Below are 27,977 nucleotides of genomic sequence, written 5' to 3' on the forward strand. Positions count from 1 at the left end.
CAGCCATGATCTCTGCAGTCACCTCCCTGGGGCTGGAAAGAGCAGGGGTGACTTTGCGTGCAAGTGGTGTTTGAACAAATGGGCTCAGGCCTTTGCAGGACTAAGCCAGCTGAACTTGCCTACAGCTGCCTTCGTCTTTCCCCGGGGGCATTCCTACTGAATCAAACTCTGTTTCCCTTTGCAGGTGGTGAGCAAGGAGCTGGTTTGCAAGTCATGCCTGACAAGGACCTTGAACAAGCTGGAGACCATGATGACCATTCTGCAAGGGGAAACGACCCAGGGCACCGTGACACCGACTGGTATCGCCGACAACATCCTCAACATCACAGGTCAGTTTTGTTCCTGCAGGAACGGGTGACATTTGACCGGGCGCTGCTGAGGGCACAGGGCTCCCTGCACAGGGTGCTGGGCAGAAGTAGACCGAGGGAAGCTTTGCAGGCTTTCTCCTGTACCATTAGGGGTTTGGCTCATGCCTTCTGAAGCTGTTAGGGAGATTGTGTCTAACATTTGGAGTGTGGCACCCCAGTACTTCCTTCTCCCTGCACTTTTCCCAGGGTTGTCCTGGTTTTGGCAGCTGTCTCTGTGGACATTTAAATATGACAGTTGTTAATAAACTCACTAATACTTCAGGGAATTGTCTTTTTAGTAAACAATGAGTAACAGCTATGGCTTCCAGATGCTTGCCTTCCTGGTTGCAATCTGATTGCCTTCCTGGTTGCAATCTGAGGAGGTTGCCAAACTTCACCGGGGTACCAATGAACACTGTGCGGAAATTCCCACCTGGTTACCCTGGGAGGAAGCAGAGGCACCTTCTTCGCACTCCTTGTTATGTATTTCTGAGCATTCTGCACTTCACAGTGCAAAAACGTAGTAACATATGTTTGCTTTATCCATTCTTTCCCTGTTTCCCAATCTGCCGTTCTAGTCATTTCACAGGAGGAAAATAAAGCCTGTTGTGATTAAGTATTCAGCACCAAACTTCGTAGATTAGCCGAGAGCCTGCCAACAGCTCTATTCTTAGCTATGGGCTACTGAACACTTCCAGTGGGGAAGGTCATGTGCACAGTGTAGACTTGCAGTGAGAAGACAGTAAGGAAAGGCTTGTCTGATTGTTTTGGGAAGGTGTCAGATGTTACCTAGACTGTAGCAGTTATCTAGGCTATTTACCACTTCCTCTGTTTGCACCTTTATTTCTCTCCTGGCAGGTGACCTAATTCACCTCGTCAATACGGTTTCACAAGAATCCAAGCCCCAGGAACTGCTTTCTGATTCCCACAATTTGCTGCTAGCTCCCAAAGCCTACAACCTGTCTTCCAGCCTGATGCGCATCCTCATGAAGTCTCGAGTGCTGAATGAAGAGCCCCTTGAGCTGGTGGGAGGAGAAATAAAGGCCACAGGCAAGCGGTCTGATCCCTTTAACTTGCTTTGCTACGAAAACACACCAAACTGCCAGTTCTCCATCCCCCAGGCGTTCAACACCACCCTTTCCAACCTGACGGATGTCATTCAAGTCATGTTCCAAGTGGACTCCAATCCTTTCCCTTTTGGTTACATCAGCAACTACACCGTGTCCACAAAGGTCGCCTCCATGGAGTTTCAGACACACAACGGGGTGCAAATCCCCATTGGGAGCCTGGACTCAGAGAAAGCCATCACCGTGATGGTGTCAAACAACACGGATGCTAACAATCTCTCTGCTGGCACTGAAGTCATCGAGGCGAGGACATCTGTGAACCTAATTGTGACTATGGAGAGCAACAACAGAGAAGCAGGACTGCACTTCCAGCTCACTTACAGAGTCCTGAATGGTAGTGCAGACAGATCCAATTCTTTTTGCTCTTTGCTGTTTCTTCCCGTGGGAGAGGAGGGCTGGGTGTTGCAGCAAAGGAGGGCTGTGTCAAGAGATAATTGGTGTGGGAGGGGATGTCAGGTGTAGCCAGCAAGTGCCACACTGCATGGTTGAGGTTCTGGCTGTCATGGGCATTATCCAGTCCCCAGTCTAATCCTTGCTTGTGGATTGTGGCACTGAGAAGCCTTTTGCTTTTCCTGGCCCTTCTGTTGAGCCACAGTAGCACAGGAGGGAGCTTGTCCGGTCCCTCTCTTGGTCATGTACAGTGGCATCCAGAGTCTCTTGCTCAGGGATGCTCTGAACTGTGGACTGAGAGAGTGCAATCTGGAAAAGCATCTCTCCCAACTTTCTGCATTCCTGCTACTCCTCCCTGAACATCCACTGCTGGCAGCAGGCTTGTGGTTGAGCTCTCCCTAGTGTTTATAAAGTACTTTCTGGTTTCTCTCCCCCTCCCCACACAGATCACTACATTGCAAGCGAGCCTGAGCCATTCATCATGGCTTATCTCCATCACGAACCAGAGCCCAACGAGCACAACTGCAGTGCCTCTAAGAAAATTGGCCTGGATGCCCTGGCTGGAAGTGACCACAAGCTCTACACCTTCTTCACCTCACCCAGGTAAGAGAAGCCTCCCTTGTAATCCCTGTCACCCCCAGGCTGTCCCATGGATGCACCTCAAGGATGCTCAGGGCCTCGCCGTGGCTTATGCCAGGCTGCTTTGCAGGGCTGGTGCTGCTGTAGCTATCCACAGTGCTCCTCTGTCCTTGGAGGAGACTGCTCTCCTGGGCAGGCAGCTGCAAGCTGCTGTTCCTACACCCCAGCATTGGCTCCTCTTCTACCTCAGCACTCCCTCCTTCCCAGACATCTGCTGCTGCTGGTGCAAAAGCAGCTCAGTGCCCTGTGATTTGCCTTTCTGATCCAGGTGAGGGAGGGTTCCCCTTTTTAGAGCTGTAAGTCGTGTTCCCTGTGAGTATCGTGACTCTCCCTCCCGCTGCCCTTTTCTCCGCTCACTTGTCTAACAGCTGCTGTAGACTGTTGGTCTGTTGCTTGTCCAGATCTCCATCCTCTGTGCACTGCCGATCCCAGAGCTGCCCATCTTTACCTGGACACTTTCCGCAGGGGACTCACACTGACCTTTGCAGATTCAGGGGTTGCTTCATGCAGCTCATGAAACCATTTCCCGGGACAAAGCACCACACGTTAGCCTAGTTCCTGAACTGCAGAGCAACCTTCACAAAAGCACCTCTATCCTCAGAGCTCATCTTCCCAACGTGTGACTGGAAGAGAGTGCAGGTTCCCTCATGGGCTCCCGTCCACCCTGCCTGCCTGCTGCTTGGAGCATGCCGGGGCTCTTTAAGCACTGCTGTTGTGCTGTTGGGTTTTACAGCAAAGCCATCTTCTTTTTATCAGAGCAGTCATTCTTGTAACTTCAGTTGCTGACTTGCTGCCTTGCCCGGGAGCGTGTGTGTTCATGCCTCGTGTTGTTTATGAGCCATTCCTAGGCATTATCTGAGAAGAAAAGATAGGCAGCTTGGGAGTAGGTGGGGCAAGAGTGGAGCCACTGTTGCGTAAGTTGACACAGCTTCCATGGCTTTTGGTAACAGGATGCTCAAAGAGGGATTAATCTTCGTAATGAGCAATTCTGCTCCCAGCCAAGAATCATAGAGTTGCTATGGAAGTGTCGTGAGGGTCAGTGGGACACAGGGAAGGGTGGGTGGGAGAGCTGGGCAGAGAAGAGGATGTGCAACATAGTGCTCCAGGTGCTGAAATAATACAAAGATAAAGAAGAATTCAAGTGATCTGTAGAACCCAGAGTTTCTGCACAGCCAAGGGTGGTGTAAATTACACCACGTTCACTGGGCTTTTCCTCCTCATTGTGTGCTTACCTGTCCCTGCGGCAGGGTGCTTTCCACGGGGACGCATCCATCAGAGCGCGGTTTGTGTCCCTTCAGCAGGCAGGTTAATAATGTCTCCTTGCTGTCTTTCCCTTCTCCAGAACGGATGACACCATCCAGAAATACTACTTCAACATCACAAACCATTTCAGCTGGTCCCCGGTGGAGGTGACTCTGGGACTGTACACCTCCCTCTGCCAGTACTTCAGCGAGCAGGAGAAACGGTGGAAGACAGAAGGCATCATCCCGCTGGAAGAGACCAGGCCAGACCAGGCTGTGTGCTTAACCCAGCACCTCACCGCCTTTGGGGCCAGTCTGTTTGTCCCCCCAAACTCCGTCCAGTTCGTCTTTCCTGTGAGTAAAACACAGCAGAGGCCGTGCGGCATTGCCACACGCCGAGCAGATTGTTGTCGCTTAGAGGAAAGCCTCAGGCTCCCAGCGGCTTCACGTTCGAGCTGGGTCATGGCTGACGTGCCCAGCTGGCAGACCAGCACAGCTACCTGAGAGCCTTTGGGAGCTGCAGATGGGCACAGCTCGCAGAGGGGCTGCCTCCTCTCATCGTGAATCCTGGCTGCTGCTCCTAAAACCAGACCTTTGCTGATGGCTTTATTCTCTATTCTGGACACCTCGCAGCGTGTTCACCTCTTAGCGAGATGCCAAATGCTCCTCCCAGCTGTCACCCAGCATTGTTTTATCCCAGCAAGCTCGCACCTGCCAGCTGCTCCCTGCCTCCCAGGGGCGTTCAGGCTTTTTCTAGCTGTTGGGGTGACGTAAGTGGGAGCAGAGAGCTCTCGGCAGCTGCTACAGCAGCTTCAGCCGGCTGCTGCGGTCGCTCCGCGGGGCTGTGAGCATGCAGTCTGTGCAGGGACAGGTCTCTTCGCATGTGGTATCATGGGTGCGAATGATGATTATAGCCAGGAAGGAGGCAGCACGACTCCTGGGGAACAAGGGGGGTCCTCCTGGGGAAGGAGAGTGCCTGGCAACATCCTTCTTTTCTTTCAGGCTCCAGGCCCAGGTCTCAACTACATCGTTCTGCTGACATGTGCCGTCTGCTTTGTGACCTACTCGGTGGCTGCACTGATCGTGCATAAGCTGGACATGATTGACATTAACCGAGTCGGGGTGATTCCCTTCTGCGGGAAGAACGGGATGTACAAATACGAGATTCTGGTGAAAACTGGCTGGGGCAGAGGATCAGGTTAGTCCATAGTCTACTCCTGCGCTTGATTCCTAGGGTGACATCTGTGTAGTTCCCCTAAGGTCTCACCTCAGCACATCATGCACCAAATGTTCCCCTGCAGGGTCCAGAGCTGAGCTGGTGTTTGGAGCAGGGAGCAGCACTGAGCAGAGAGTTCAGGGCTTCCCGCAGCATTCACAGTTTTTACTGTGCGATGATGGGGTGGGTCAAGAGCTCTGGAGAAGAGCATGCTGCTCCACCGCTTGCTGTTGGGGTGGGACAAGCAACTGCTGCTGGAAGGAACCACCCAGTGTAGAAATACCCCCACTCTGCTTCCCCTGACTGGGCTGTGGTTGCAGGAACAGCCAAGAGGCAGCGATTGTTCCTCACTTCTGACCCTCTCCCGCAGAAGCATCCAGGCCTTGTGGGCCCTTTAGATGGACTGTTTTGCTGTCTTCCAGCATCCATCATCCATCCATTTGTTCTGCCATCTGAATCTTTCCCAGCAGCATGAAGGCAGAAAGCTTGGCTTTCTGATCCAGGGCTGGGTTTGTAGCTAGAGCTGCCAGAAACATCATCCTGAACTTGGAAATCTGGGCAGTTGGGCTGTGGAAGCTCTAAGCAAGGACGGAGGTAGGGTGCCATCATGTCACTGCCAGAAACATGCTCCCATTGATCTTAGTGTAACCACTGGTTTCACTGGCAGCAGCTTTCTCCTGAAGCCACCCCAAGGACCATCCAGGTTGAGCAGGTGGACCAAGGAGCATCTGGCAACTGGTACCGGAGAGAAGTCAAAGAAAACAAGTCTTTCAACTGCTTGGTGGAAAAAACATCCAGACTAAACATCTCCTCCCATTAGGGTGTTAGCAAAGCAAGGAATGTCAGATTCAGTCCCCTCCAAAGAGAAAAACCATGAGCATGCCAAGGTCCCTGCACCAGGCCAATAAGAGCGGCTGCCCTCCAGGCTGTGTGTAACACTATCCCTGGGTGTGGGATGGCTGCTGAGCACATTCCTTCCTCCCGAGTCTCCAGGTGGCCCCTCTGAAGGGCCATTGCATCTGGTACCAGGTCACTGGCAGGAAGGCAGGGCTGGGGAACAGCTCCACCTTGGGTGGACTTCCCTAACTGAGCCCTGTTAACTCTGCCAGGTACCACGGCCCACGTGGGGATCGCCCTGTACGGTATAGACAATAAAAGCGGTCACAGACATCTGGACGGAGAAAACGCCTTCCACCGCAACAGCCTCGACGTGTTTCAGATCGCAACGGAGCGGAGTCTGGGGAGCATCTGGCGCATCCGCATTTGGCACGACAATAAAGGTGAGACGTGAGCGGGTGTGTGGGCCTGAGGCAGCCATCACACAGCCCAGGTCAGAACCAGGATCTGCTCCGCCTGGTACCTGGGCCAGGAGAGAGGTACCTGGGCCTCCAGTCTGGAGTAACCCCGATGGGAGACCATGGTGACTCACTGGCTTGGGGGAAGATTGCTGGGGCGGGCGTGGAGTCTCCATCATGGGGAAGTCTGCAGGCTGGTCAGCTGTAATCCCGTACACATACGATGCGATGTGCTGTGACAGTGTCCATGCAGCCTAGGAGGTGACCTGGCTATGCCCAGCGTTTCTCCTGGGGACTGTGCAATTCCCACTGACTAAGGCAGTGTCACAGGGTAACTGCTGCTGTCCCGCTGAGGGGCTCCTGTGTTGCCCTCTTGGCTTTGCAGGTCCACGCAGGGAATGCCTGCCGTGAAACACACTTCTTTATCTCTTTAACTTTTAGGACTCAGCCCCTCTTGGTACCTGCAGCACGTCATAGTCCGGGACCTGCAGAGCAGCAAGAGCTACTTCTTCCTGGTGAATGACTGGCTTTCGGTGGAGAGCGAAGAGAACGATGGCATGGTGGAGAAGGAGGTTTATGCTGCCAGTGAGTGCTCGGCTCCTGGGGCGTGGGGCTGGGATGGCTGAGCAGCACGGCAGTTCTCATTGTGTTGAGGAAGGGCCCGCGGCAGGAGACTGCAGAGAGACCACAGAGCCTGCACACTGGCTCTTCCTCACTGCATTGATGCCTTGCACAGCCAAGCGCTCTGCTGCGTCCTTTGTGCTAGAGGACAAGGCATGGCAAGGACCCAGCTGTGCAGGAGGGACCATATAGATGCAGTGTGGATGCTTCCTTGAGTATCAGTCTGCAAGGGACCATGGCAGGCCCAGCCAGGTCCCCCCTGCGCTGCACCTGGCCCTCAGGGTCTCTCTCTTCTTGTGCTCAGGTGAGACAGAGCTGAGGAGCTTCTCCCGGATCTTCATAGCAGAGTTGCAGCGAGGTTTCTTTGAGAAGCACGTCTGGCTGTCCATGTGGGACCGCCCGCCTCGCAGCCGCTTCACCCGTGTCCAGAGAGCCACTTGCTGCTCCCTCCTCATCTTCCTCTTCCTCTGCGCCAATGCTGTGTGGTACGGCGTGGTGGGGAACGTACACCTCAGGTGCGCTGCATCCCTCGGTGCTCTGGCCAGTCCCTTGCCTCCTCAGGGCCCCTCCTGCGCTTCCCTTACATACACCAGGACAGACCTTACGCCTGCTGGGAATAGGTGCCTTGCTTGTGGCCTTGAGCCTGCCCTTCCCATTCCAAAGAATCTGGGACCAGGACATGGGTGGTGGATGACCAAGGACAACCTGATCAGCTTTCCCCCTTACCTGGTTTTGCTGTGTCGTCTGTTAGCACAGTCCATGCTCGTTTACTTTCTCTGCACATCTGAAATGCCAGATTGTGCCATTTTGTCTTACTCCTTGCTTAGCTGGCAACCCTGAGTGCTCCTGCTAACATCGGTCTCTGATCTCTCGATTCCCTCCAGCAATGGGGCCGTTTCCAACCTGATCCCTGTTAATGTGGACACAGTGGCTGTTGGTCTGGTGTCCAGCGTGGTGGTCTACCCTCTCTACCTGGTCATTTTATTTCTCTTCCGGATGGCTCGTGGCAAGGTAATGAGGAGAAGCAGTTGCAGACTGCCCCGATGGGTGTGATGCCCCCAGGTTTGCTCATCTGAGGCTAGATTCTGCCCTTTGTGGTACATCACTTCTCCAGCTGGTCTCTGCACTTCTCCCAGTTGTGCCTCTGTGCTGCCCTGCACCATGGCCAGACTCTTGCCCTTAGCAAGTCCCTGCCTCCCTCTTGAGCTGGGAGCAGCCCCAGACCTTAGAGGGACACATCACTGCCTGGATTCTGACAATGCCCAGACAGAGACCAAAAGAGCAGATTTTAAAAGCTGTTTAGGCACTTCCTCCCTCTTGATTTCGGTAGGTGATAGGTACCCAAATGCCGTTCAAAGGTATGACCCTTTGCTGCATTGGCAGGACCTTGAGAGATGCTCAATGGAGCATTGCTAATGAAATGCCTACCCTGGGTACAAATTCAGCTGTCTGCGCAGAGCTGTGGGTAGGCAGCTGTGAAAGGATTAGCTGGGGATTTAATGACTAGTTAGACACAATTAGCAGCCCCATTAAGTACTTCAGCCAGCTGCTCAGTGACTGATGAGCAGCAAATGTGTCTGATATTTCTAGTTCCTGTAAGCACTCCCTGCTTTGCAGGAGGCTGCAAGCTCATGTAGCTTCCTGGGAATTTGTACCTGGGACCCTAGATGGCCCTGGGCTGTGGTACATGTGGGTGCAAGTGCCCAAAGTGCCTGGGAGGCAGTGGAGGACATGCGTGTGATCCCCCAGCCCTGCCTGCACAAGCGTGGAGCTCCTCAGCACAGCAGTGAGCTGATGGGAACCACAGAGCAGCAGGGCTCTGAGCCACCGTGACATTCTCACCTCCATCCCTCCCTTTTCTGCTCAAGCCTTCCTGTCTCCTGCAGGTCTCCATCAACCACACCCTGACTCACTCAGACCAGCAGTCCTTGGAGATCGACAACTACCTGGACTCCTCAATCCTCGACAGCTCCTTTCCTGCCTTCCCTGGGCTCCGGGCAGAGGTAAGCTGCTTCACACCCAAAAGTTGGACAGGCTGCATGGGTCTGCGTGTTCCCCTGCATGGACACAGTGTCCACCCACAGCTCTCTGTGCAAGAACTGACGCCCTCAAGTGCCTCTGGCAAATACCGGCGGTGGGGGAGAGCCACAGCCCTTCATCTCTCACCTGCATCTCTGCCTAAGGCCAGTCCCGGGTACTGAGCACAAGCTGTCTCCAGCTGCTGCTCTGTGTCTGCGAGCATGGATCTGGGCATTATCTCCTGGAGGAGAGCAGGCTCCTGGAGGTGTGGACCCAGGGCTAATAGCAGCTCAGGCTCCAGGTTTCCAGTGACCCCTGATGTTAACAACTTGCTGTTTTAACCAGGCACAAACCAATGTCTTGTGCCTGAAATGTCTCTGCTTCCTCCACAGGCCTTCTCTGAGCAAACCAAAACAGATCTGTTCTTGGAGGACTCCAAAAGGTAAGTAGATTTCTGCAGACAGAGCAAGAAGGAGTTTAGTGCAGTTTTTCTGCTTTGATAGACTGGGGTTTGTGCTCCCACAGCTGTTCCCCTTCTGGACAGTTCTACACACTAGCACAGCTGCTTTTCTCATGCTTCCCATTCCCCACACCTTCCTGATTGCACCCATTCCTCTGTTTTTCCGCAGCCTCGTGCGGTGGCCCTCCAGCGAGGCCCTGCTCAGCTGGCCGGACCTCCTCAGCGACCCCTCCATCATGGGCAACACCATCCAGAAGCTGAAGAGAGGCCGGGCCAGCCGCCACCTTGGACTCGAGGCCCCACTGGCCACTGAGGAGGACAGCTTGTCGCTTGGCGTTCACCAGGGACAGCCTCGATATTTCTCTGCCTCAGGTGGGTGCGTGAGTAGCGTTGCTCTGTGCCAGGGTTTGAATGCCCCAGGGAAATGCAGGAGAAGCAGTCTGGTCCCTAGGAGTCCTGGCTCAGCTCTGGAGAAGGCAGAATTGCAGAGCCTGCTGCCATCACCACTGGCTTCAATTTGAAGGGCAGAGGAAGAGGGTCGTATTTTCTTAATGGGGATTTCAGTCTGGGAAAGCAGAAATCCTGATGTGGATCAATCTGAAGTGAGTGGTCACTGTACTGCCAGCAGACTGGAGAGATGTGTTCCCATGGGATCTGAATGTTGCAAGCAACCAGCTTCACTGGTTGCAAGGCCACAGTGTGTCTCTGAACTCTGTAAATGGCTGGAGAAGGAGAAGAACTTGGCCTCCTAGGAGCTAGAAGACAGGGAGGAGGGCTGTCCCACAGAGAAGAACCTCACCCAGGCCCTCCTCCTGCCCAGCTCCACAAATGTGGCTGAGCCGGAGTGGTGCAGAGCCACGCCGGTGCGGCACTGTGTGCTGTGCTGCTGCCAATGCTGTTTGCGCTCTGTCTTTCCCCAGATGAGGATCTGATCCGGCAGATCCTGGCAGATGGAGCTAGCGGCATCTCCCACTCCCAGGACCTAGGGCCGTACATGAGGGCTGAAACAGATCTGATCTCAGGCCTGTAAGTACCCAGGGAGCAGAGTCCCCCACGCAAGGCAGCTGAGCCAGTGCCTCCTGTCCCTCGCCCTCCCACCCAGCTCCGCAGCGGCTGGTGGCACCCAGCTGCAGTGACCTGAGCCAAGCTGGCCTTTGTGGTGCTGCAAATGCCTGGGTCAGCCTTGTCGCAAGTCACTGTGTTTGTGCTGGCCGTGATTCCTGCAGCCCCCACAGCCAGAGCTCCAGGAGGGCACTGTTGTCCTTCCAGGAGCCACCTGGAATATCCCCTTAAAGCCCCAGCTGAAGATGTGTCTCCAGAGCTTTGTGGACTGCTGACAAAGTGCTGGGACGCGGGCTCGCTTCGTGGCACTGATGGGAGGGAGAGGGGGGTTTGAATCTCTGTTGTGTTACCGTGCCCAGAGCACCCTGCTTTGGGACCGTGACCACCACCCAGCCGGGCTGGCAGCTCGCCGCTGGGTAGCCAGTGCGAAGTGGCAGATCAAGGGAGGGGAAAGACTTTCAGCCTTCCTCCACGAGACGCCGAGCGGAGTGCTTGCGTGCCTCGGCAGCCTGGGCCCGCTGCTCGAGAAGGAAGTGCTTCTAACTGCTCTGGGGCTGCTGCACTGCTGTTAGCGCTGGAGTTCAGCCCATCTTGGTGCCAGCCTGCTTCCCGCAGGGCCAGCGGTAGCGTGGCTCACCAGGACCACCCCTTTGCCTTGGCAGGTCCAGCGTGTTCGGGGAGAAGGTGGAGACTGTCGTGATGCAGAAGCTGAACGACAAAGGCCAGAGCATGGCAGCTCCTCCCAGAGAAGTGAGCAGATCAGCCAAGTCGACGTGGACAGGTACCAGGGCTGCGGGGCTGTGCCAGCATCGGGGCAGGGAGGGTGGGGATGTGCGGGAAGAGGGGCCGTCGCACACAGCAGCGCTTGGGAGCCACAGGTGGGTAACCAGAAAAGGAGCCTTAGGAAAGGCTGCTCCCCTGCTTGGGATATATTTGCTATTTCCCACCAGCTTCTCTTGCAGCCCAGGGCTTACGATTCAGGCTCCCACTTGTGCTGTGACAGTCCCTACCATGCACCCTAGGGAAGCTCTGTTCACTGCTTCCCCAGTTACTCTGCTCTCCGCACCCTCTGCAGCCATCAGTCCCTTCATCCATCCAGCATGACAGAGTGAGAGTCTCTGTGCATAACCAGAGGGGAAAGGGAGTCAAATGGCAAGGAAAGTCCAAATCAACAAACAAAGAAGAGAAGGGACGCTCCCTACTGGGTCATGCAACACGACAGCCGGCCAGCTGGGCCTGCGCACGGCAGGGAGCAAGCTGTCAGGCCCCGCAAGGTCTGGGGGGTGATAAGAGCCCGGGTGCCCTGCGGAGAAGCTCAGCATCAGTTCTCTTAGCGTGAGCTCTTGGCTTCCCGAGGCACAGCCTCCCTGGGGCAGGCTGCGGCATGGAAAATTGGACACAGCAGCGATCCTCTTGGGTCCGTTAAAAATCCATCATTTTGTCTTGGTTGATGAATGGTTGCAGTATCTTTATGCAGCCATTGATTTGGATGGGTGGATGAAAGAAGCTGCGCCGAGCGAGCCCTGGGGCGGGGTGGCTTGGCAGTCTGAAGGCAGCCAGAGCAACAAATCTGCGTGGCTTTTCGTGGGTTTGACAGCAGCACCTCCAGCCCCACTGGGCATGCCCAATGGCCAAGGGCTCTGAGAGGTGGTCGGGAACCCATCCCACTACCCAAATCAGGGTCCCCTCTCCTCCTCCTGCCCACCCTGTTGTGTGCAGATGGGAGGCTGCTCTTCTCAGGCTGGCTGCGTTTTAATGTGCTGTCCGTGTTGCTGCTTAGCGGGAGATGTCTGGGATAGTCCCTCCAAACTCACCCAGCAGTGGTGGCAAGTTCTCTGCTGGGATAAGTGGTGTGCTCAGCCCTTCCTGTGCCCATTGGGACCCTTTTGCAGTAATATTTATACTTGGTTTTTCCTCCCTCCTTCCAGTTGCAGACCAAACATTCAGGAAGCGCTTGCTGCCGCCCTGGTGCTCCTATCTGGCTCATGGTATCAGTCTCCTCCTCTTCGCCACCTCCACGGGGGTCTCTGTGTGGATCGGGGTGGGCTTTTCCTCCAGTGTTGCCCTCATGTGGCTCATCTCAGGGATATTCAGCTTTCTGGCATCCTTCTTGGTCTGGGAGCCCCTGAAGGTAAGGATAACATGAGCACGCAAGCACATATCTCTACATGTGTATGTATTAGCTGTAATTAACATCTTGTCCAGATACTAATCAAGTCATACTGGACACCTCCTGGATTGAATACTCCCTCCCATGTTCGTATCCCTGCGGGGGGGAAGGATGTGCGCACCAGCAGCAGTAGGAGAGGCAGGGCTGGTGGCAGTTTGTTTGAGAGGTCGCCCAGCTGCTCCAAGGCAGCGCTCAGCAGCTGTGCCGTGCTCGCTGTCTGTGCCGAAAGGCCCACGGGAGCTGCTGCCCATGGCGGTGCTGGTGGCGCAGCTCTCTCCGCAGGCTCACGACACTGCTGTCTCCGCAGGTTCTGCTGGAAGCCCTCTATTTCTCACTGGTTGCCAAGCGCTTGCACCCAGAGGAAGATGATACCTTGGTAGAGCATCCGTTTGTTGAGCATGTTTCTGAGAAGATCAGCAAAGTCCGACCTCCGCAGGGCTTTGCCCTTTTCCAGGCCAAGGAGGAGGCCAGGAAGGTCAAACTGCTCCACAGGATGCTGAAGGTAAGACATCTCCCGATGCCTGTGGTGCCTAGGGCAGAGTGCTGGCTCTGGGAGCTGAGATACATCCTTGTGGGGGTCCTCTGAATCCAGCTGTGATCCCCTGAGCTAGTAGGTGCACGCCTCCAGTTTCTGCTTCAGTTTTCCCCCCTCTGTAAAAGGCTGGCAGTGACGTTCACCTTCTCTATGAAGCTCTGAGGTGGCTGAAAAGCAGAACCGTAAGGGGGTTGATTTGGAGCGGCTGGCGTGTTTGACTCCATAACTCAGGTGTTTGAGGTTAGGGCAAGGTTTGCAGTGCTGAGTTTCAAGTTGCACAAGAAAATTCATTAGATGAGTCTTGTGAAACACATGACTTCCCATCTAGGAGCAGAAGTTTCGATTTCTTTGTAGCTCATTCAGTACTAATCCTCCACACTTGTGCTGGGAATACACAGCTGCTCTAACAGAGTCAAGTTATTTTTAACTGAGTGATTTTCCCTTTAAAGGATGGAAACCCCCATAACTGTCGTATAAGCCGAGCTGCCAGCATATAGGAGCTCGTATGGGGAGGTTGTGCAACGCGTATCAACTGAAACATGTGGTGCCAGGCTGGCCGTTTTGAACAAAGAATATTGTTATGAGCCTGTGGTCTGGCTTTCATTTTAAGCTGCTTCCCATATGGAAGAAGAAAGAGCAGCATGCTCTGGGTCCTGATCCTGCTGCATAGCAGTCAGCAATCAGTGGAAAGCACTGATTTGCTGCAGGATTGGGAACCAACCCCCTCCCGTGCTTGGGTGCAATCCCTCTCTACTCTCTGCTTGCCAGAATTTCCTCATCTACATGATGTTCTTGCTGGTGATCCTGCTCACCAACTACGGAGATGCCTCCCGCAACAGCAGGGCCTTCCTTTTGCAGAGCTCCATCAAGCAGCAGTTGGGCAGCAACGAATTCCTCCACATCAAGAGGTAACTGCGAAGTCCCTGGGGATGGGGAGGAGCAAGATGTTGCTCTGTATCAGAGAAGCTGCGCGGGGCTGCAGTGAGGAGTCGGGGAGCAGGCTGGGGCTGGCTGTTGGGCTCGTGCTACGCAGTCGCTCCCATCGGAGGTTCCCGACTCTACGGGGAGCGCTGGTGCCTCTGCGGAGCTGGGCACTGGCACATGAGCACGGCGTGGCACTGAGCAGGTCCCTTTTTGTCCCTGTGGTTCTGCTTCTCCCCTGGAGAACAGAGGGAACTGTGGGGGTCGAGAGCTTTAATTTTTTTGAATCTTAATTATTTCCTCAATGGGAAGGGACTCTGTGAATTACAAATGTTTATCTTTCTGTATCTGGTCAAAAGGACACAAGTTTGCTCTGTCTCCAAGTTTACGACTGTAAGGTTTAGCCATAAACAGGGTCATGAGAACCAAAAATAACATCTCGTATAAATACAGCGTCCTTCCCTTCCTTGCTCTGTGCATATGGTTTAACTAGATTAAATTTTCCCAGCTGAGTTTCCACATCGCTGCAAACTCCGGGACCCCAGGCTGACATCGGAACGGCTGTCTGGGATTAAGTCTTAATCAAGACCCCTTGATTCTTCTGTGCAAATAGACGTGGCTTGTCCATGCCACACAAAGTCACAGATCCACCACAATATGAATCAGGAACGATTCCAGTGAACTCGGTGGAGTTTCTGGGGTGAAAGTGGTGTAAAGGGGGAGAGCAGAGCAGAATCTGGTCCTAAATATCATCTCTTTTCCACCGTGCTGCCACAGACCCGCTGGTCTGATCCTCATCCAGGTGTCAAGCGGATTCAATCACCTTTTGGTCTTGCATGTCAAATAACCATTTTCCTGACCCAAGCCCAGCCCAGCTCTTGGAATGGGTGGAAATGCTGCCTCTGCCCGCTAGCCAGGGCGGGGAGCAGCCCAGGTTAGCTCTCCAAAACTCAGTCCCCCGCTCCAGATGAAACGCAGATGGTCGTGGGTGAGACACGCAGAGATTGCCCCAGCAGAGCTGCCCCAGGAGCTCTGCCTCTCACGCCTTTTCCCCGTTGCAGGTCAGATCAGTTCTGGGTCTGGATGTCGCAGGTCTTCCTCCCTTACCTCTACAACAACCGGACGGGTCAGGAGAGCTCCAGCACCACGCTGGGGACGGCCCGGCTGCGCCAGCTCAGGCTGCAGGAAGGTCAGTGGGCATGGGCGCGTGGCTCTGCTGTCACGGGGTGGGTGGTGACGTTCCCGGAGGGGTGAAATGGCCAGGTCTGGGTGCAGCTGGGGCTGAATGAAGCAAGGCAGAGGTTACGGAGGCAGGTTTTTCCTTGCAGCGTGTATATTGGCGTGCCTCTGGTTCTGCTCCTGCAGATGAACTGGGGCAATCGATCATGGGGATTTACACTAAAGAGGGAGGCTGAGGATTTCTGGGGGTGTGACTGAGGACGTGGAGGTGGAGGGGGCTTGGGAAGAAGGGCGATGCTAAGTGTGAAAGCTTGGCTGCGTGCCCCAGCGCTGTTTGGCTGCGTTGGGCTCCCCACGGGGTGACAGCGTTGGTCTCATTCCAGCCGAGTGCCAGCGCAGTGCCCAGGACGTCCTCCACAGCGTGGGCATGGCTGCCAGCACAAACTGCACCGACTCGCACAGCTTTTCTACTGCTGACTACGCAGCTGGCTGGGAAAGGGCGGCCGTGAACGTGACGGCTGCGTGGTCCTACTCGCCACCCGACCTGACGGGGTAAGGAGCTGCCCAGCCTGCACCTACACCCCTGCTCCATCTGCCGCAGATGCTGCATCTTTACAGTTGATTCGGTGCCCAGGGGGGTTCCCAGCCCTCGCCTCAGCGAGGCCAACTGCAGCCCCTGAGCCCGGCAAAGCGCAAATGAACACAGAAATGCCGAAGGCCTTCCCTGAGCATGTCCACGCTGGCAGCGTGAATGGTGGGAGGCATGTAGCTGTTGCTCCCTCGACTTCCCTGGAGATGTGCCTGTCACCTCGAGCTGTCTGAACGGCAGCGTAGTGCTGTTCTCAGGGCAGAGGGTTCAACTCCCCAGCTTCAAAGGCAGAGTCAAGCTGCAGAACAAGGTAACCCGGCCGCCCACAGAGACCGCAGAGCAGCACTAGCTTTATTTTACAGTGGCTTATGGGAGATTGGCCTTTACCGGCAGACTGGACATTAAATTGATGTTCGGTTCTGCTCTAGTTTGTTCCTGGATGCTCCTTCATTACTTAGTGCTAGGTTAACGGTTGGACTCGATGATCTTAAAGGCTTTTTCCAACCTAAACAATTCTGTGATTCATTGAAGTCTGGGGCACCACAGGGCTTGGGGCTGTTCTGAGGTTGGGAACACTGAGATGGATCAATGCACTTCTGTAATTTGTTTTGTGAAATAAATAAGGAGGCAGCTGTTTTCCTTGGCTATGCAGTGTAGGGGTCAGGGCCTGCATTTGCACACTTGCTCCTGGCCCGCCGCATAGGAGAGCATACCAGCGGCTGCTCTGTCCTTCAGCTCTCACCCTGTGGCTCCTCTTCCTCTGCAGGGTCTGGTACTGGGGTTACATCTCTTTCTACGATAGCAGCGGTTACATCCAGGAGCTGGGGGCTTCACTAGAGGAAAGCAGGGCTCAGCTGAATTTCCTTCAGGAGCACACTTGGATCGACAACATGTAAGTGTGGCAGGGGTGAAGGAAATCTTCTACTGTCACCCAGGTCTTTAAGGGGTGCTGCTGGAGTGTCACAGGGGTAGAGGATCTATGATCCTACAAAATGGTGGCACCAAAGCCCAGAGTTGGTGATGTCCCAGTGCCCTGAGCTGCTCTTCTCCCCTCACAGGAGCCGGGCAGTCTTTGTGGAGCTCATGCAGTATAACCCCAGCGTGGACCTGCACGCTGCCATCACCCTCCAGCTGGAGTTCCTGGGGGCCGGCCAGGCCATCGCCGCTGTCACCATCAGCCCCTTCCCGCTGCTGCGGCTCAGCGGGGGTGTCACGCTGCAGCTTCTCATGATGGTCAGTGTGTTACTTCCCCTCCACGGTCCTCTTCCCTCTTGGTCACTGCACTGAGGGCTCTGGGGACCCATTGCCCGGGCTCCTAGAAGGGCAGCGTTGGTCGCTGTGGACTAAAGCTCTGCTGCCTGAGGCCACTTGTCCCCATGCCTGTCACCACTCTGTTTCTAGGCCTGGATAGCACACAGAAAACACCCCTGGCACCACTGAGGGGAAGGGGATTCCTCCAGTCTGGCAGCATTTGTTGGTCTTGTCTCAGCCTTTTTGCTTCCTTGAACTCATGCCTGTCGCTGTGGAAACTTGAGGCTTTTCTTCTGTCCTCAGCGGGGACATCAGCCAGCTAAGCCACGTCCCCAGAGACCCTGCTTGGGCTAGGGTTTGGTGTCAGCGGAGCTCTCTTCCCCTGGGCACTGCCACCCAGCCGCAAGTGCATTGGACGTGGTTTGGGGAGCTTCAGTGCTAGGGCAGGCGGGAGCGGGGCACTGAGCGAGCCAGGGAGAACGCGGGGACGCGCTCCAGCTGTAGGCTGGCAGAACTCAGCCTAGCGCGTGGGGCTTCTGCCGTCCCAGGGTGCTGCAGGGTCCCCCGGTGCAGCACAGCAGTCGAGCGTTGCCCTCTCCTTCCCTGGTAACCTCTCCACTCCTCCCCCAGGTCTTCCTCATGATGTTTGTGGTCTACTTCGTGGTGTCCGAGTCGCTCTCCATCAAGAAGGAGGGCAGGGCCTACTTCACCCTGTGGGGCAACTACGGCCAGTGGGTCTTCATCCTCCTCACCACTTGCACCGTGGTGGTGCACCTCAGCCAAGCCACCCTTGCTGACCAGCAGTGGCTCAAGTACCTCAACAACCGCAAAGGTTTCACCAACTTCTACCAGGTGGCCTTTCTCAACACAGTCTTCAGCACCTTGGCTGCATCCCTCCTCTTCCTCCTGACCGTGCAGGTACGGAGAGGGTTGGGTGGGAGCAGCACGTGGGCGGGGACGTGTGCTTTTGTCCCCCTGTGCAGCTCGTCATGCATGCACAGTCCCACGGCAGGGGTAGCAAAGGGCCCTGAAGTAAAAACAAACGCGAGACTGTGGTCCTGCTCAAATGTGACGGGGCTGCTGCCACATCCAGACTCCGCTGCAGGGCAGAGGCGGTGGGCAGCGATGCCCTGTGCGTCTCTGCTGTAGCACTTCGGGTCTCTAAAGCCTCTGGGCCCTCGGTTCCCTTGGGGAGTTCAGCCCAGTGTGGCTGATGGGAGGATTTTGTGTGCAAGGAGCCCCTTAACTAGGATGTCCGCTGCCAGAATTCGCATTTATCAGACTTGTAGAGATGTTTGAGAGACCCTTCCCTGGGCTGGAAGGATCTCGCCGCAGCCTCTGCGATGGGCCCATGTTGTAACACCGTCCTCTCTCTCGGTCCTAGGCTGCCCAGCAGCTGCGTTTTGTCAGGCAGTGGTCCATGTTTGGGAAAACCTTTCAGAAGTCCGCGAAGGAGCTGACCTCTGCGGGGCTGGCGTTTGCCGTCCTCATCCTGGCCTACGCTCAGCTCGGCTTCCTGGTAACTACCTGCCGTCCCCGTCTCACCTCGCAGAGTGGCTGGCTGTCAGCAAGGGCTGCCCGGGGTCGCGTTGTCCCTCGTCCCTCGCCACGCCGCAGCTGTGAGCAAAGCCCAGCAGGCTCCCTGGGTGCTCCGGTGCCCAGCCTGCGCAGGGTGCTCTTGTCCGCTGCAGTCCTGTCCCTGTCACGGCCAATTCATGGGCTGCTTCGCAGGGCTCATGCTTTTGAAGATGGGGTAGTGAGTATCAGGGGTCAAGGGGATGTTTTGCCACTGATCCCTTCTCATTACGCCTCCACTGTCCCCTTTGCAGCTCTTCTCCTCCTCCTCGGAGTCCTTCCGCAGCGTCGGCAGCAGCCTCCTGCTGCTCTTCGCCATGCTGCGGGGCAGCGCGAGCCTCCGCCCCTGCCTGCCCGAGTCCTCGGGCCTCTACTACCTGTTCTGCACCAGCTACATCATCCTGGAGGTGTGGATCGTGCTGAGGCTGTTCACCGTGGTGCTTATCTACAGCTACCGGGAAATGCACTTTGAGCTGTACCGCCCCGCCTTCGAGCCCCAGGACTACGAGATGGTGGAGCTCTTTGTGCGCAGGCTGAAAATGTGGATGGGCTTCAGCAAAGCCAAGGAGGTGAGTGCAGCCTGGAGACGCCGTGGAGACGGGGCCCGGCAGCAGGCAGTGGGCTGCAGACATTTGCAGAGAATCAGCGTCCACCACCCTTAGCCTTCCTTTGCCTTTGGCTACTTCCCGCTGCTGTTCAACAGTTAGAATCAGAATCATTTAGGTTGGAAAAGACCTTTAAGATCATCCACTCCAACCATTAACCCAACGGTTGGGTTCCTCTGGCAGGTGAGGGCTGGAGCAGTGGCCATTCCTGGAGGCCCAGGAGCTGGGTTAGTGACGGGGCCTTGTCAGGGCATCTGCTGCCAGTTCGCAGTCCCACGGTTCCACGTGTTTTTATCTGGGATCTGTCCCCAGGTCCGTGCCGCGGCCTGGCCACCAGGAACGGCTGGGAGCAGCCCTGGGGCTGTTTGGAGCGGGACACAGGGCCATAGCGCAGCCTTCCCCTCGCCAGCTCCTGAAATAGCTCTGCCCCCTGCTCCCCTCTTCTCTTCCAGTTCCGGCACAAGGTGAGGTTCGAAGGGATGGAGCCGCTGCCATCCCGAGACTCCAGTGACTCCAAGTCCTTCCGGGGCCCCACTCCCAGCGCTGCCTCCGACAGCTCCAGGGCCTCCACCTCCTCCAGCCAGCTGGACGGGCTGAGCCTCGTGCTGAGCACCCGGGACAGCCTGGAAGTGGACGCTGAGATCCAGCGCCTCCTTTCCCTCTTCGAGATGCTGCTTGCCCAATTTGACCGGGTCAACCAGGTGACGGAGGACGTGTACCGCATTGAGCACCAGCTGGAGGGCTCTCAGAGCCGCCGCTCCAGGAGGAGGTCCACGCAGATGTCGGAGGATGTCCTGAGCAGGTACTGTGCAGGCAGCACGGAGCAGGGGCCCTCACCCGAGATCTCCTCCGACACGGACCTGCAGCCCCCGCGGGACGCCCCGCTGTCCCCCCACTCTCCTGCCGCCCCGCCGGGCAGCAGGGGCTCCGTGCCCAGCCGGCTCCTTCGAGCTAGCAGAGGCATCAGCGTGGCGGCTTCTGTGCTGCCCCCGCACAAAGCCTATGCCGCTGTAGCTCCGGCGGTGAAGAAGAAACGGCCGCTCCGGGCCAAGAACAGGGTCCACCCCACTGTCAAATAACAGGCAGCGTGCTGAGCATCGCGGGGAGCGGCGCCCGCGGGGGGCAGGGAGCGCCCGGGAAGGGGTTTGCGAAGGGTGGGCTGTGCCTGCCGGGCAGACCTGGAGCCTCAGGAGCTGCCGCTTCTGAAAGCTCCCATGGCGGTGCCGGGGCGCACGGGGCTGCTGCCTGCAACGGGGCTGCTGCCTGCAACGGGGCTGCTGCCTGCAACGGGGCTGCTGCCTGCAACGGGGCTGGCACAGCCGCCATCCTCCACGGAGCGGAGCGTACCCGTCGGACGGGCCGACCTCCCCACGGGGGTTCCCAGCGCCAAGGGGTGGGTGGAGAAGGCTGAGCCTTTCCCTCGGGGACAGCTGGGGAAGGCTGCGCAGGGTACGGTCAGCGTGCCGAAAAATCCCCGTTAGGGTAGGGCAGTATTAAAAAGTTGTCTCTTGTTAAATGGCCCCATCTGCAACCAGCCTGCGAACGGCGACTGTCACAAGGACACTTTACTGGGGACTGGCGCAGGGTGACCGGTACCAAGCTCACCTCCCTTCCCTGCTGGCTGTGCCGGATGGAGAGGGGGAGCGGAGAGCCCCAGGCCTTGAAGGTTTGAACTGAGTCTTGGATTTTTGTTGACCAGACACACTGTGGAGGAAAGCTACAGGTTTCGAGAAGATATTTAACCCGTCTTTTTTTTTTAAGCATAAATATATATAGATAAATGATATCTACACCCAGATCAGTTAATTTCCAGTATTGGCTACTTTTATCCTCCAGAAATTGGTACTATTATTTGTATTTAAAGAAATCTGATATTTAAAACGAACGACATTGCAAGCTGCAGCGAGCTGCCAGCCCTGCTACCCGGCCAGGCTCGGAGGGGGTAGTGAGCGGCAGCTCGGCCCCGGGGGTGCGCAGAGCTCGGGCTGCTTCCAGCCGTCTCCGAGCGTGGGGTTTGCCAAGGTGCTGGCTTCGCTGCGGTTCCCCCACCCACCCCTGCCCGCCAGCGCTCACGCCGCGGCCCACGGGGTGCGGGCGCCGCTGGCTGCTTGGCTTTTCTAATCCAAGGAATGTATTGACATAAGTATGTGTATTTTTTTTTTTTTTTGTTTACTTGTTCGTATGTACTGCCCAGCACTTTAAACAATGCTTTCCTCGGCTAATGACACATGCGAGCTAACAAGAACGGGATAATATATCACAAAAGCAGTATTTTTTTTTGTTTTGTTTTGTTTGTTTAAATCATAAACTGAAATGAGCAAGTGCTGATGAAGCGAACGCAGCCCCCGGCGCGCCCCGGCCCGCGGCAGCCGTGCCGCTCCCTCCTGGCAGCGTCTTCCCTTCGAGAAGCACAAAGGCGTTGGGGGCGGCAGGTGAAGCCCCAGCGGAGTGTTTGTCGGGCTCCTTCCAGCCCCGGCTCTCCCAGGCCTCGCCGGGCGCTGGGCTACAGCTGGGCTGTGCTCGCCGTGCCGGGGCTGCGCTGCGGGGCACCCCTGCTCGCAGCGCGGGGTGCCGAGCAGCAGCCGCAGCCTCCCCAGGGCCTGCGTTCGCTTCACGGCACCATTTCACGTTATGTATATTGTAAGTAATTTATATGGTGGTTTGTTTTGGTTTGTTGTTTGGTTTGTTCGTGTGGGTTTTTTTTTTTTTTTTTAAATGTATATATTTTTGTATGTTTGCTATATTTTCATAGCATCGGTAACGTGTTTGAAACATGTAGATAGGAGACAGAATACTATTGTCAGAGTTATTTAAAGGATGTATTAAGTGCTTCTTCCTGGGAATGTCCCGTGTATATAAAGTATGAGGTGTCGGTGTGCGTGTGGTGCGTGTGCTCTCCTCCCAGCTGAGGTTGGGCCGGGCTGGCTCTGGGCCAAGCCCCGCAGCGCGCGGGTTGGTGCGGGCCCCGAAACCCGCTCCCTTGCTTTGGAACCGCGCGAGGCTCGGAGGGAAGCCTTGGGCAGCGAGAGCGGGCGGCGCGCCTCGGGTTAGCCTGCGTCTTGCCTCTGGTGGGGCTGGCAGGGGAGACCGACCTGGGCAGAGAGAGGGGGCTTAGACACTGCCGGCGCTAACCGCGTCCCCTCCCACGTCCCCCATCCGGCTCCCAGCGCTTCTGCCACGCTGCGTTAGATACAACCTGACAGGAGGGGGCAGGGAGGGGGTGCTGGGCTCTTCTCCCATGTAGTTAGTGATAGGACGAGAGGAAATGGGCTCAAGCTGCGCCAGGGGAGGTTTAGGTTGGAAATTAGGAAAAATTTCTTTACGGAAAGGGTGGTCAAGCATTGGAACAGGCTGCCCAGAGAGGTGGGGGAGTCCCCATCCCTGGAAGTGTTCAAAAAATGGGCAGAGGTGGCACTTGGGGATGTCGTTTAGTCTGGTCTGCCCTTGATTGGTTTAGTGTGGACTTGGCAGTGTTAGGTTAATGGTTGGACTGGATGATCTTAAAGGGCTTTTCTAACCTAAACAATTCTAGGATTCTATACTTTTAGAGAAAATTTCATTCCAGCTGTTGACGTTGCTTCCCTGGCTCCAGGCACCGCCCCACGTCCCTTATGGGTGACTGAAGGAGGCTGCGCACACGGGTGTGCTCTTGGTGATGGCTTTGGGACTGGTGTCGCTTACCTTTGACAAACTCAGCTGATAGGAAGGAAAGGTCGCGGAAGGATGTGGGCAGGAGAAAGCAAGTGTGCTGTAGCTTTAAGATCACTTAGTGAGATGGTGGTTGGTCACCATAGAGGTTGGTGAAGGAGCTGATTGCACAGAGGGAAGTAGAGCACAGAGGGGAGAAAACAAACACTGGTAACTGCAAAGCTCTCGTATTGGGAAGGACCAGGCAGGTGGAAGAGGCGATGACAGAGACGTGCCCAGCGTTCAGCAGCAGGAGCTGAAGGATTCCAGCCTGGAGGCAGCAGGTGCCTGGAGCCGGCAGAACCAGCAGTGAGGTCCAGAGCCCAGGGCCGGCGCGGGTGCTGGTGGCGGTAGGCTTTGCGCACTGTGCAGGAGTTGTTACTCCTTTTACAAACAGCTCTGCCTTCCCCAGAACTCTCCTGGTATCTAAAACTGGTTTTAAATCTCTGGCTTTAACGCTATTGGCCTTGTAGTTTTTTGGTTCCTTTTACTTAGCCGAGCAGTGCAGCCACCAGCCTCAACTGTGGTAGATGCCCGTGACTTTTTTTTTTTTTTTTGGTGACAGGTAGCGTGCTGGTGCGAGTGCCTGCAAGCCACGTCCAAAACCCGCTAAGGCAGTAAAACGAGCAGCTGGGAGAGGCACCAGGATGCCTGGGCTGTGTGGCACACGGCTGCGGTCGGTTGCATCCAGCTGCTAAGCTCGTGGCCCCTCTGGTGTGTCCGCCCTGGGGCTGGGAAGGCCGTGGTTATAAAGCAAAATCCTGTTCGGTGAGATAAGCACAGACCCTGGGTGAAACTCAGGAACTCTGTTCTACTGCTGTCCTTAAAGCCAAGGTTTCTGGCTCTTTGGCTGTGCCTCAGAAGAAAAGGCGCTGCAGAAATATTTGGTTGCATAAACAGCAACTCCCCACAACGACAAAAGCAGGTTGCTCATCTTCTAACACACTGCGTAAGCATGCAGGAATTTTTTTTGGCCAGCAGAGAGGTGGAAAAAGGAAGGTTACGGTAGGAAAGCACTCGCTGGCGTGTGCTGCTGGGTGGGCCACCCCCTCTTACTCTCCTTTGGGGTCTTACGTGTGCCAAAGCACAACTGCACTGGAACAACCACTTTTAACGGGCGCTCCGCACCTGGCTGCACCCGTGCATCCCTTTCCTGCCGCAGCGGAGCACCGTGCGCAGCTCCAGCCAGCCCCCAGGGCCAGGCGAGTGAGGAAAATGAACAAGGAGGTCTTGGGAATCTCTTGCATCTTTCAAGAGCCAGAAAGTTCAGTTCGAGAACCACAGATCAGTTGTGAAAGAGGTTGTTAGTAGGAGTTACGTGCAGGAAGGAGACAGAGGCAAGAGGCGGTGGCGAGCAGGGGCCCGGCTGCTCCGAGCAGCCATTAATAAGCTAACGGGAGGCGAGCGGGCGGGTGGAGCGAGGATGCTCCCCCGGTGCCGCGTCAGGATTTTCGTTCCCAAGCGCCTGTTTCTTACCAGGCTTGCTCTGCGTGTGTGTGAGTGTGACTTGATGCGTGTGACTTACCAAGTGCTTCTTCTAATCGAAGAGGAGCAGAAACAGGATCAGACAACTGCCCTACTTCTTCCCTTCACTTGAAGTACGGAGAGCAGCTCTGGAACCCCCAGTTGTTTCTCGACAAGCCAAACACCTCCGCAAGGGCCCACGCGCGTGGTGGGCACCCCTGACAGCTTTCAAGCAATCGTAGTTCTCATGGCAGCATTTATTTGTACAGACTATAGCAACACTCACAGGGTTCCTTCACCGTTCCCAGCTAAGGTAGCGCGTACACAGCACTTAGCTGCAGCCAGAGTTACTAAGCACGGAGTTATACCCTCGACAGCAATAAACTTGACTTGCAGCCCTAGCCAATAAATACTCCTGAATGTATATGTCTGTGTTTGTAGTCACCGAGAGATGGTTTCTTATTTATTGTCTTAAGTCTCACAAAGATGTAACAGTATCAAGCTGCTTAAATGAAAAAACCCTTATCCATTAGTTTAAAAGGGAGAGGGAGGGACTTATATAAGTGCTTTTTTTTAAAAAAAAAAAAACCCAAACAGACAATTGTGACCAATATGCCAACTGTTACTGTCTGGTCAGCATTTCACTGCAAACAAAAAAAAAATACCGTATTTTGTAACTGTGGGGATGTTTCTTAAAAAAATGACAAGGTCAAATAAAAGATGACTGCTACGACCTGGCTCTGGTGCTTTTGTTACGGTCGCTCCAGCCCGCTCACCGCTACCAGCGAGAGCTCAGCAAAGGCACGGGGGCAAAGCAGCGCTAGTCCAGGGCCATTCCTCCCCACCCCACTGTCATTCTCTTTGTCTGTGACTGGAATTTTCACTAAGGTCTCCTGCACAATACAAGACACTTCCCTAAATCCGCCAGCCCATTCGGGCAGCTCTGGGCTGCAATTAACGACAGGAGCTCGTCAGTGGAGGGGCCGCCGTCAAGGAAAGGAGACTCGGCCAAGGCCGAGTACGGCACCGGGGCTCGCTCGGCCCCCAGGCTGCCGCTGCACAAACGCCTGTGAGGGCAGGCGAGCTGCTCCAGCTCACCCGCGGTGGGAAATGGCGACAGAAAAGCCGCCCGCTGCAGAGGTTACCTGGAGCTGAACCAGAGGGAATATCCCCAGTACGGGGACTGGAACGCAGCCGGCTATCGCCCCGTGTCCAGCGCTCGGAGGCGTGGCTGGTGGTTACTGAAATGCGAGCGATACGGTTCAGAAAACTGAAAGGGGAAAGGAGGAAGGAATTTACGTGATTACAAAACAGTTTGACTTTTCCCAGGCCACCAAGAACCCACTGACCATACGAATATTTTATTTCCTTTACGACTTATAAACACTCAAAACACAACATACACTTAGAGTTCCCAAACAGCCCTGCACAAGCTAGTAGCATCACGTTTGTCCCCTCGCCTGTCACTTCACAGTTCCGTGTGCAGATTGCACTTGCCTTCATCTCCCTTGCAAGAGCGCTGCTGTTAACCCATTACCAGAAAGCCACGCTTCCCGTTTACTGATAAAGCAGGGGATAAAGTACTCACAGTATAGTCCAGCTTACATGGTTTCTCCCAGTTTGGTAGTGTAGTGTCTGACGACCATCTTACCACAAGATGGGCTACGTAATCCCGTTCCACCCGTACAGGCGTGCGCTGAAAGGACCGCTTGTTACCTGCTTCAGCAGCCGAGGTGCCAGGAGGAGAGACTGTCACTATGCGTTAGTGCAAGAGGCAAAACTCACTCAGAGATGATGCCCCAAGACATGTCAACAGTCTTTCAAAAAGGGATTTACCGGGTGCGCAGAGAAGGACAAAAGTTACCCCCAGCGTCGCTGCAACCAGTGGAAATTCTGCAGCTGAGCCTAGAAGCCAGGTCTGGCCTCTGGCTAAAGCCTCGCAGTCAGCCCCGGGGGTCAGGCTCCACCACGTGTCCCGGCTCTCCGCCGTTCCACTGCTCCGGCGAGTGGCACCCACCTCCCTGGTTTGCGTCACTGCCGGTAGCAAAATCATTTCTGCCGAACGAGGGAGGGTTCGCTGCGGATCTCTCAAAATGGAGACAAATCCTTGGGAATTTAAGCAGCATGTTTGGCGAGTCAGTTGAGAACCCAGATTAACTCTTACCAGAGCTGGCAGCAGAACAAGTCTGAGAGCCTGAAGAGTTCAAGTGCTGAGAGGCACCGAGGCCTGGAGAAGAGCTGGGATTCCAGGGTGCTTAGAAATAGCGACTGGATTTTCAGTACTTCATACTTCATTCCCAATAACGTCATCAAAATTCCCACAATTCCTGCACCTCCCAACTACGTGATGAACTGCAGACTATCATACTTTGTCTGCTTCCACCAGACGCTGGCGTGGAAGGAGTCCAAAGAAAGGTTCTGCAAGAAAGTTCCCATCAGAGATGGAAGCCTTGAAGTAGCTCAAACCAAATAAAAACAAAACGCGTAGAGTTGGTCCTCTCTCGGAGCATCTGCTGGGGATGCAGCGTCCTCATCAGACAACAGTGGCGGGCTGCGACAGTCACACTTTCAAGCCTCCCGGTACGGCTCGATGCCGAGTCCACATGCAAGCAGCGCAGCCGCGCTGCGCCTGCCAAACCCTACTCCTCTGTCCATGCAGCCACACGGAGTCAGCACGCAGGTAAAACGCTTTCGCTGCCTCGTCCGTCCCAGAACGGACGCGCCGGCCCGCTGGGATCTACACGAACTCTGTGAAGTCGTCCACCGAGGAGATCAGCCGCTTCCTCTGTCCCGTCTCGTAGCTGGGTGGCGGGTCCTGGGGGATCTGGGGAGGGGGCTTTGTCGGAGCAGACAGATGCGTCTGCAGGGGAAGCCCGGGAGTCTGGTATGGGGTTTCTTCACGTACCTGAAAGTCAAACGAGAGCAGATGAGCTCCATTCTCTCTGAACCTCTTTCACTCTCCGTTTGGGCAGGGCAGGACGGGTTACTCAGGACAGCTTGTCCTGACACCCCTAGCACGGTACCAAGTGGGTGTAGCTCTGTCTCCAGATGTTAGGGTTCCCAAACCCCAGGCTGCCAGGGAAGCTGTTTGGAAGCTCCCGTCATTCCCACAAGAGCCGGACTCTAGCCTTCATACACACGTTCCTCCTCTTACCCAGCAAGTTTTGATAGCTGATTTTACGTGCTGTATTTGCAATGAAACCCTAAGGTAGAGCCCAGTTCTAACCACTAAGAACAGAGAGCTTTACTTACCCGGTGCCTTAGCCTCTTGATGTGACGTAGCCTTGCAATCCATTTGGAAGGGTAGGTGTCAGTAGGGTTTGACCGACTGTGATGAACCTGGGAAGCCATCTAATTTGGGAAGGGTGGGGAGAAGCAGGGAAAGAGAGGAGGCACGTTAACATAACCACGACAATAAAATGAATAGAACGTTTCAGTACAGTTTGACAGCAACTGAAATACAGCTCTAAGTTGTAACTGTTCACGTGCTAACTCTGACTTAAAGGTTGTCAGCAGTAACTGAAGCAGAAAACTTCTTTATTTGCTTTAGCAAGCCCTACTCATTTCCCTGGAAGCTGGTGATG

General features: G+C 55.3%; 2 protein-coding genes across 2 annotated transcripts in view; one reads left to right on the forward strand and one right to left on the reverse strand.

Annotated features, from left to right (window-relative positions):
- PKD1 (polycystin 1, transient receptor potential channel interacting) overlaps window positions 1–20,321 on the forward strand; it is a 95,006-nt gene extending 74,685 nt beyond the window's left edge. Inside the window, exons 22-46 of the mRNA XM_075718225.1 lie at window positions 185–329; window positions 1,206–1,808; window positions 2,311–2,467; window positions 3,846–4,098; window positions 4,747–4,942; window positions 6,070–6,240; window positions 6,697–6,840; window positions 7,181–7,391; window positions 7,761–7,887; window positions 8,763–8,879; window positions 9,288–9,337; window positions 9,525–9,727; window positions 10,276–10,381; window positions 11,080–11,198; window positions 12,346–12,548; window positions 12,895–13,089; window positions 13,891–14,030; window positions 15,105–15,232; window positions 15,606–15,774; window positions 16,578–16,703; window positions 16,870–17,044; window positions 17,693–17,980; window positions 18,447–18,581; window positions 18,892–19,206; window positions 19,695–20,321. Of these exons, the coding sequence (XP_075574340.1) occupies window positions 185–329; window positions 1,206–1,808; window positions 2,311–2,467; window positions 3,846–4,098; window positions 4,747–4,942; window positions 6,070–6,240; window positions 6,697–6,840; window positions 7,181–7,391; window positions 7,761–7,887; window positions 8,763–8,879; window positions 9,288–9,337; window positions 9,525–9,727; window positions 10,276–10,381; window positions 11,080–11,198; window positions 12,346–12,548; window positions 12,895–13,089; window positions 13,891–14,030; window positions 15,105–15,232; window positions 15,606–15,774; window positions 16,578–16,703; window positions 16,870–17,044; window positions 17,693–17,980; window positions 18,447–18,581; window positions 18,892–19,206; window positions 19,695–20,321 (5,103 nt within the window). The remainder of the gene's footprint in view (window positions 1–184; window positions 330–1,205; window positions 1,809–2,310; window positions 2,468–3,845; window positions 4,099–4,746; window positions 4,943–6,069; window positions 6,241–6,696; window positions 6,841–7,180; window positions 7,392–7,760; window positions 7,888–8,762; window positions 8,880–9,287; window positions 9,338–9,524; window positions 9,728–10,275; window positions 10,382–11,079; window positions 11,199–12,345; window positions 12,549–12,894; window positions 13,090–13,890; window positions 14,031–15,104; window positions 15,233–15,605; window positions 15,775–16,577; window positions 16,704–16,869; window positions 17,045–17,692; window positions 17,981–18,446; window positions 18,582–18,891; window positions 19,207–19,694) is intronic.
- A 5,417-nt stretch (window positions 20,322–25,738) lies between these two features.
- The window catches only part of TSC2 (TSC complex subunit 2), a 33,474-nt gene continuing 31,235 nt past the window's right edge, over window positions 25,739–27,977 (reverse strand). Inside the window, 2 exon segments of the mRNA XM_075718907.1 lie at window positions 25,739–27,298; window positions 27,646–27,744. Coding sequence (XP_075575022.1) covers window positions 27,131–27,298; window positions 27,646–27,744 — 267 coding nt within the window. The 3' untranslated portion in view covers window positions 25,739–27,130.

Source organism: Pelecanus crispus, chromosome 11 (genome assembly GCF_030463565.1).
Source record: "Pelecanus crispus isolate bPelCri1 chromosome 11, bPelCri1.pri, whole genome shotgun sequence".
NCBI classification, from domain to species: domain Eukaryota; kingdom Metazoa; phylum Chordata; class Aves; order Pelecaniformes; family Pelecanidae; genus Pelecanus; species Pelecanus crispus.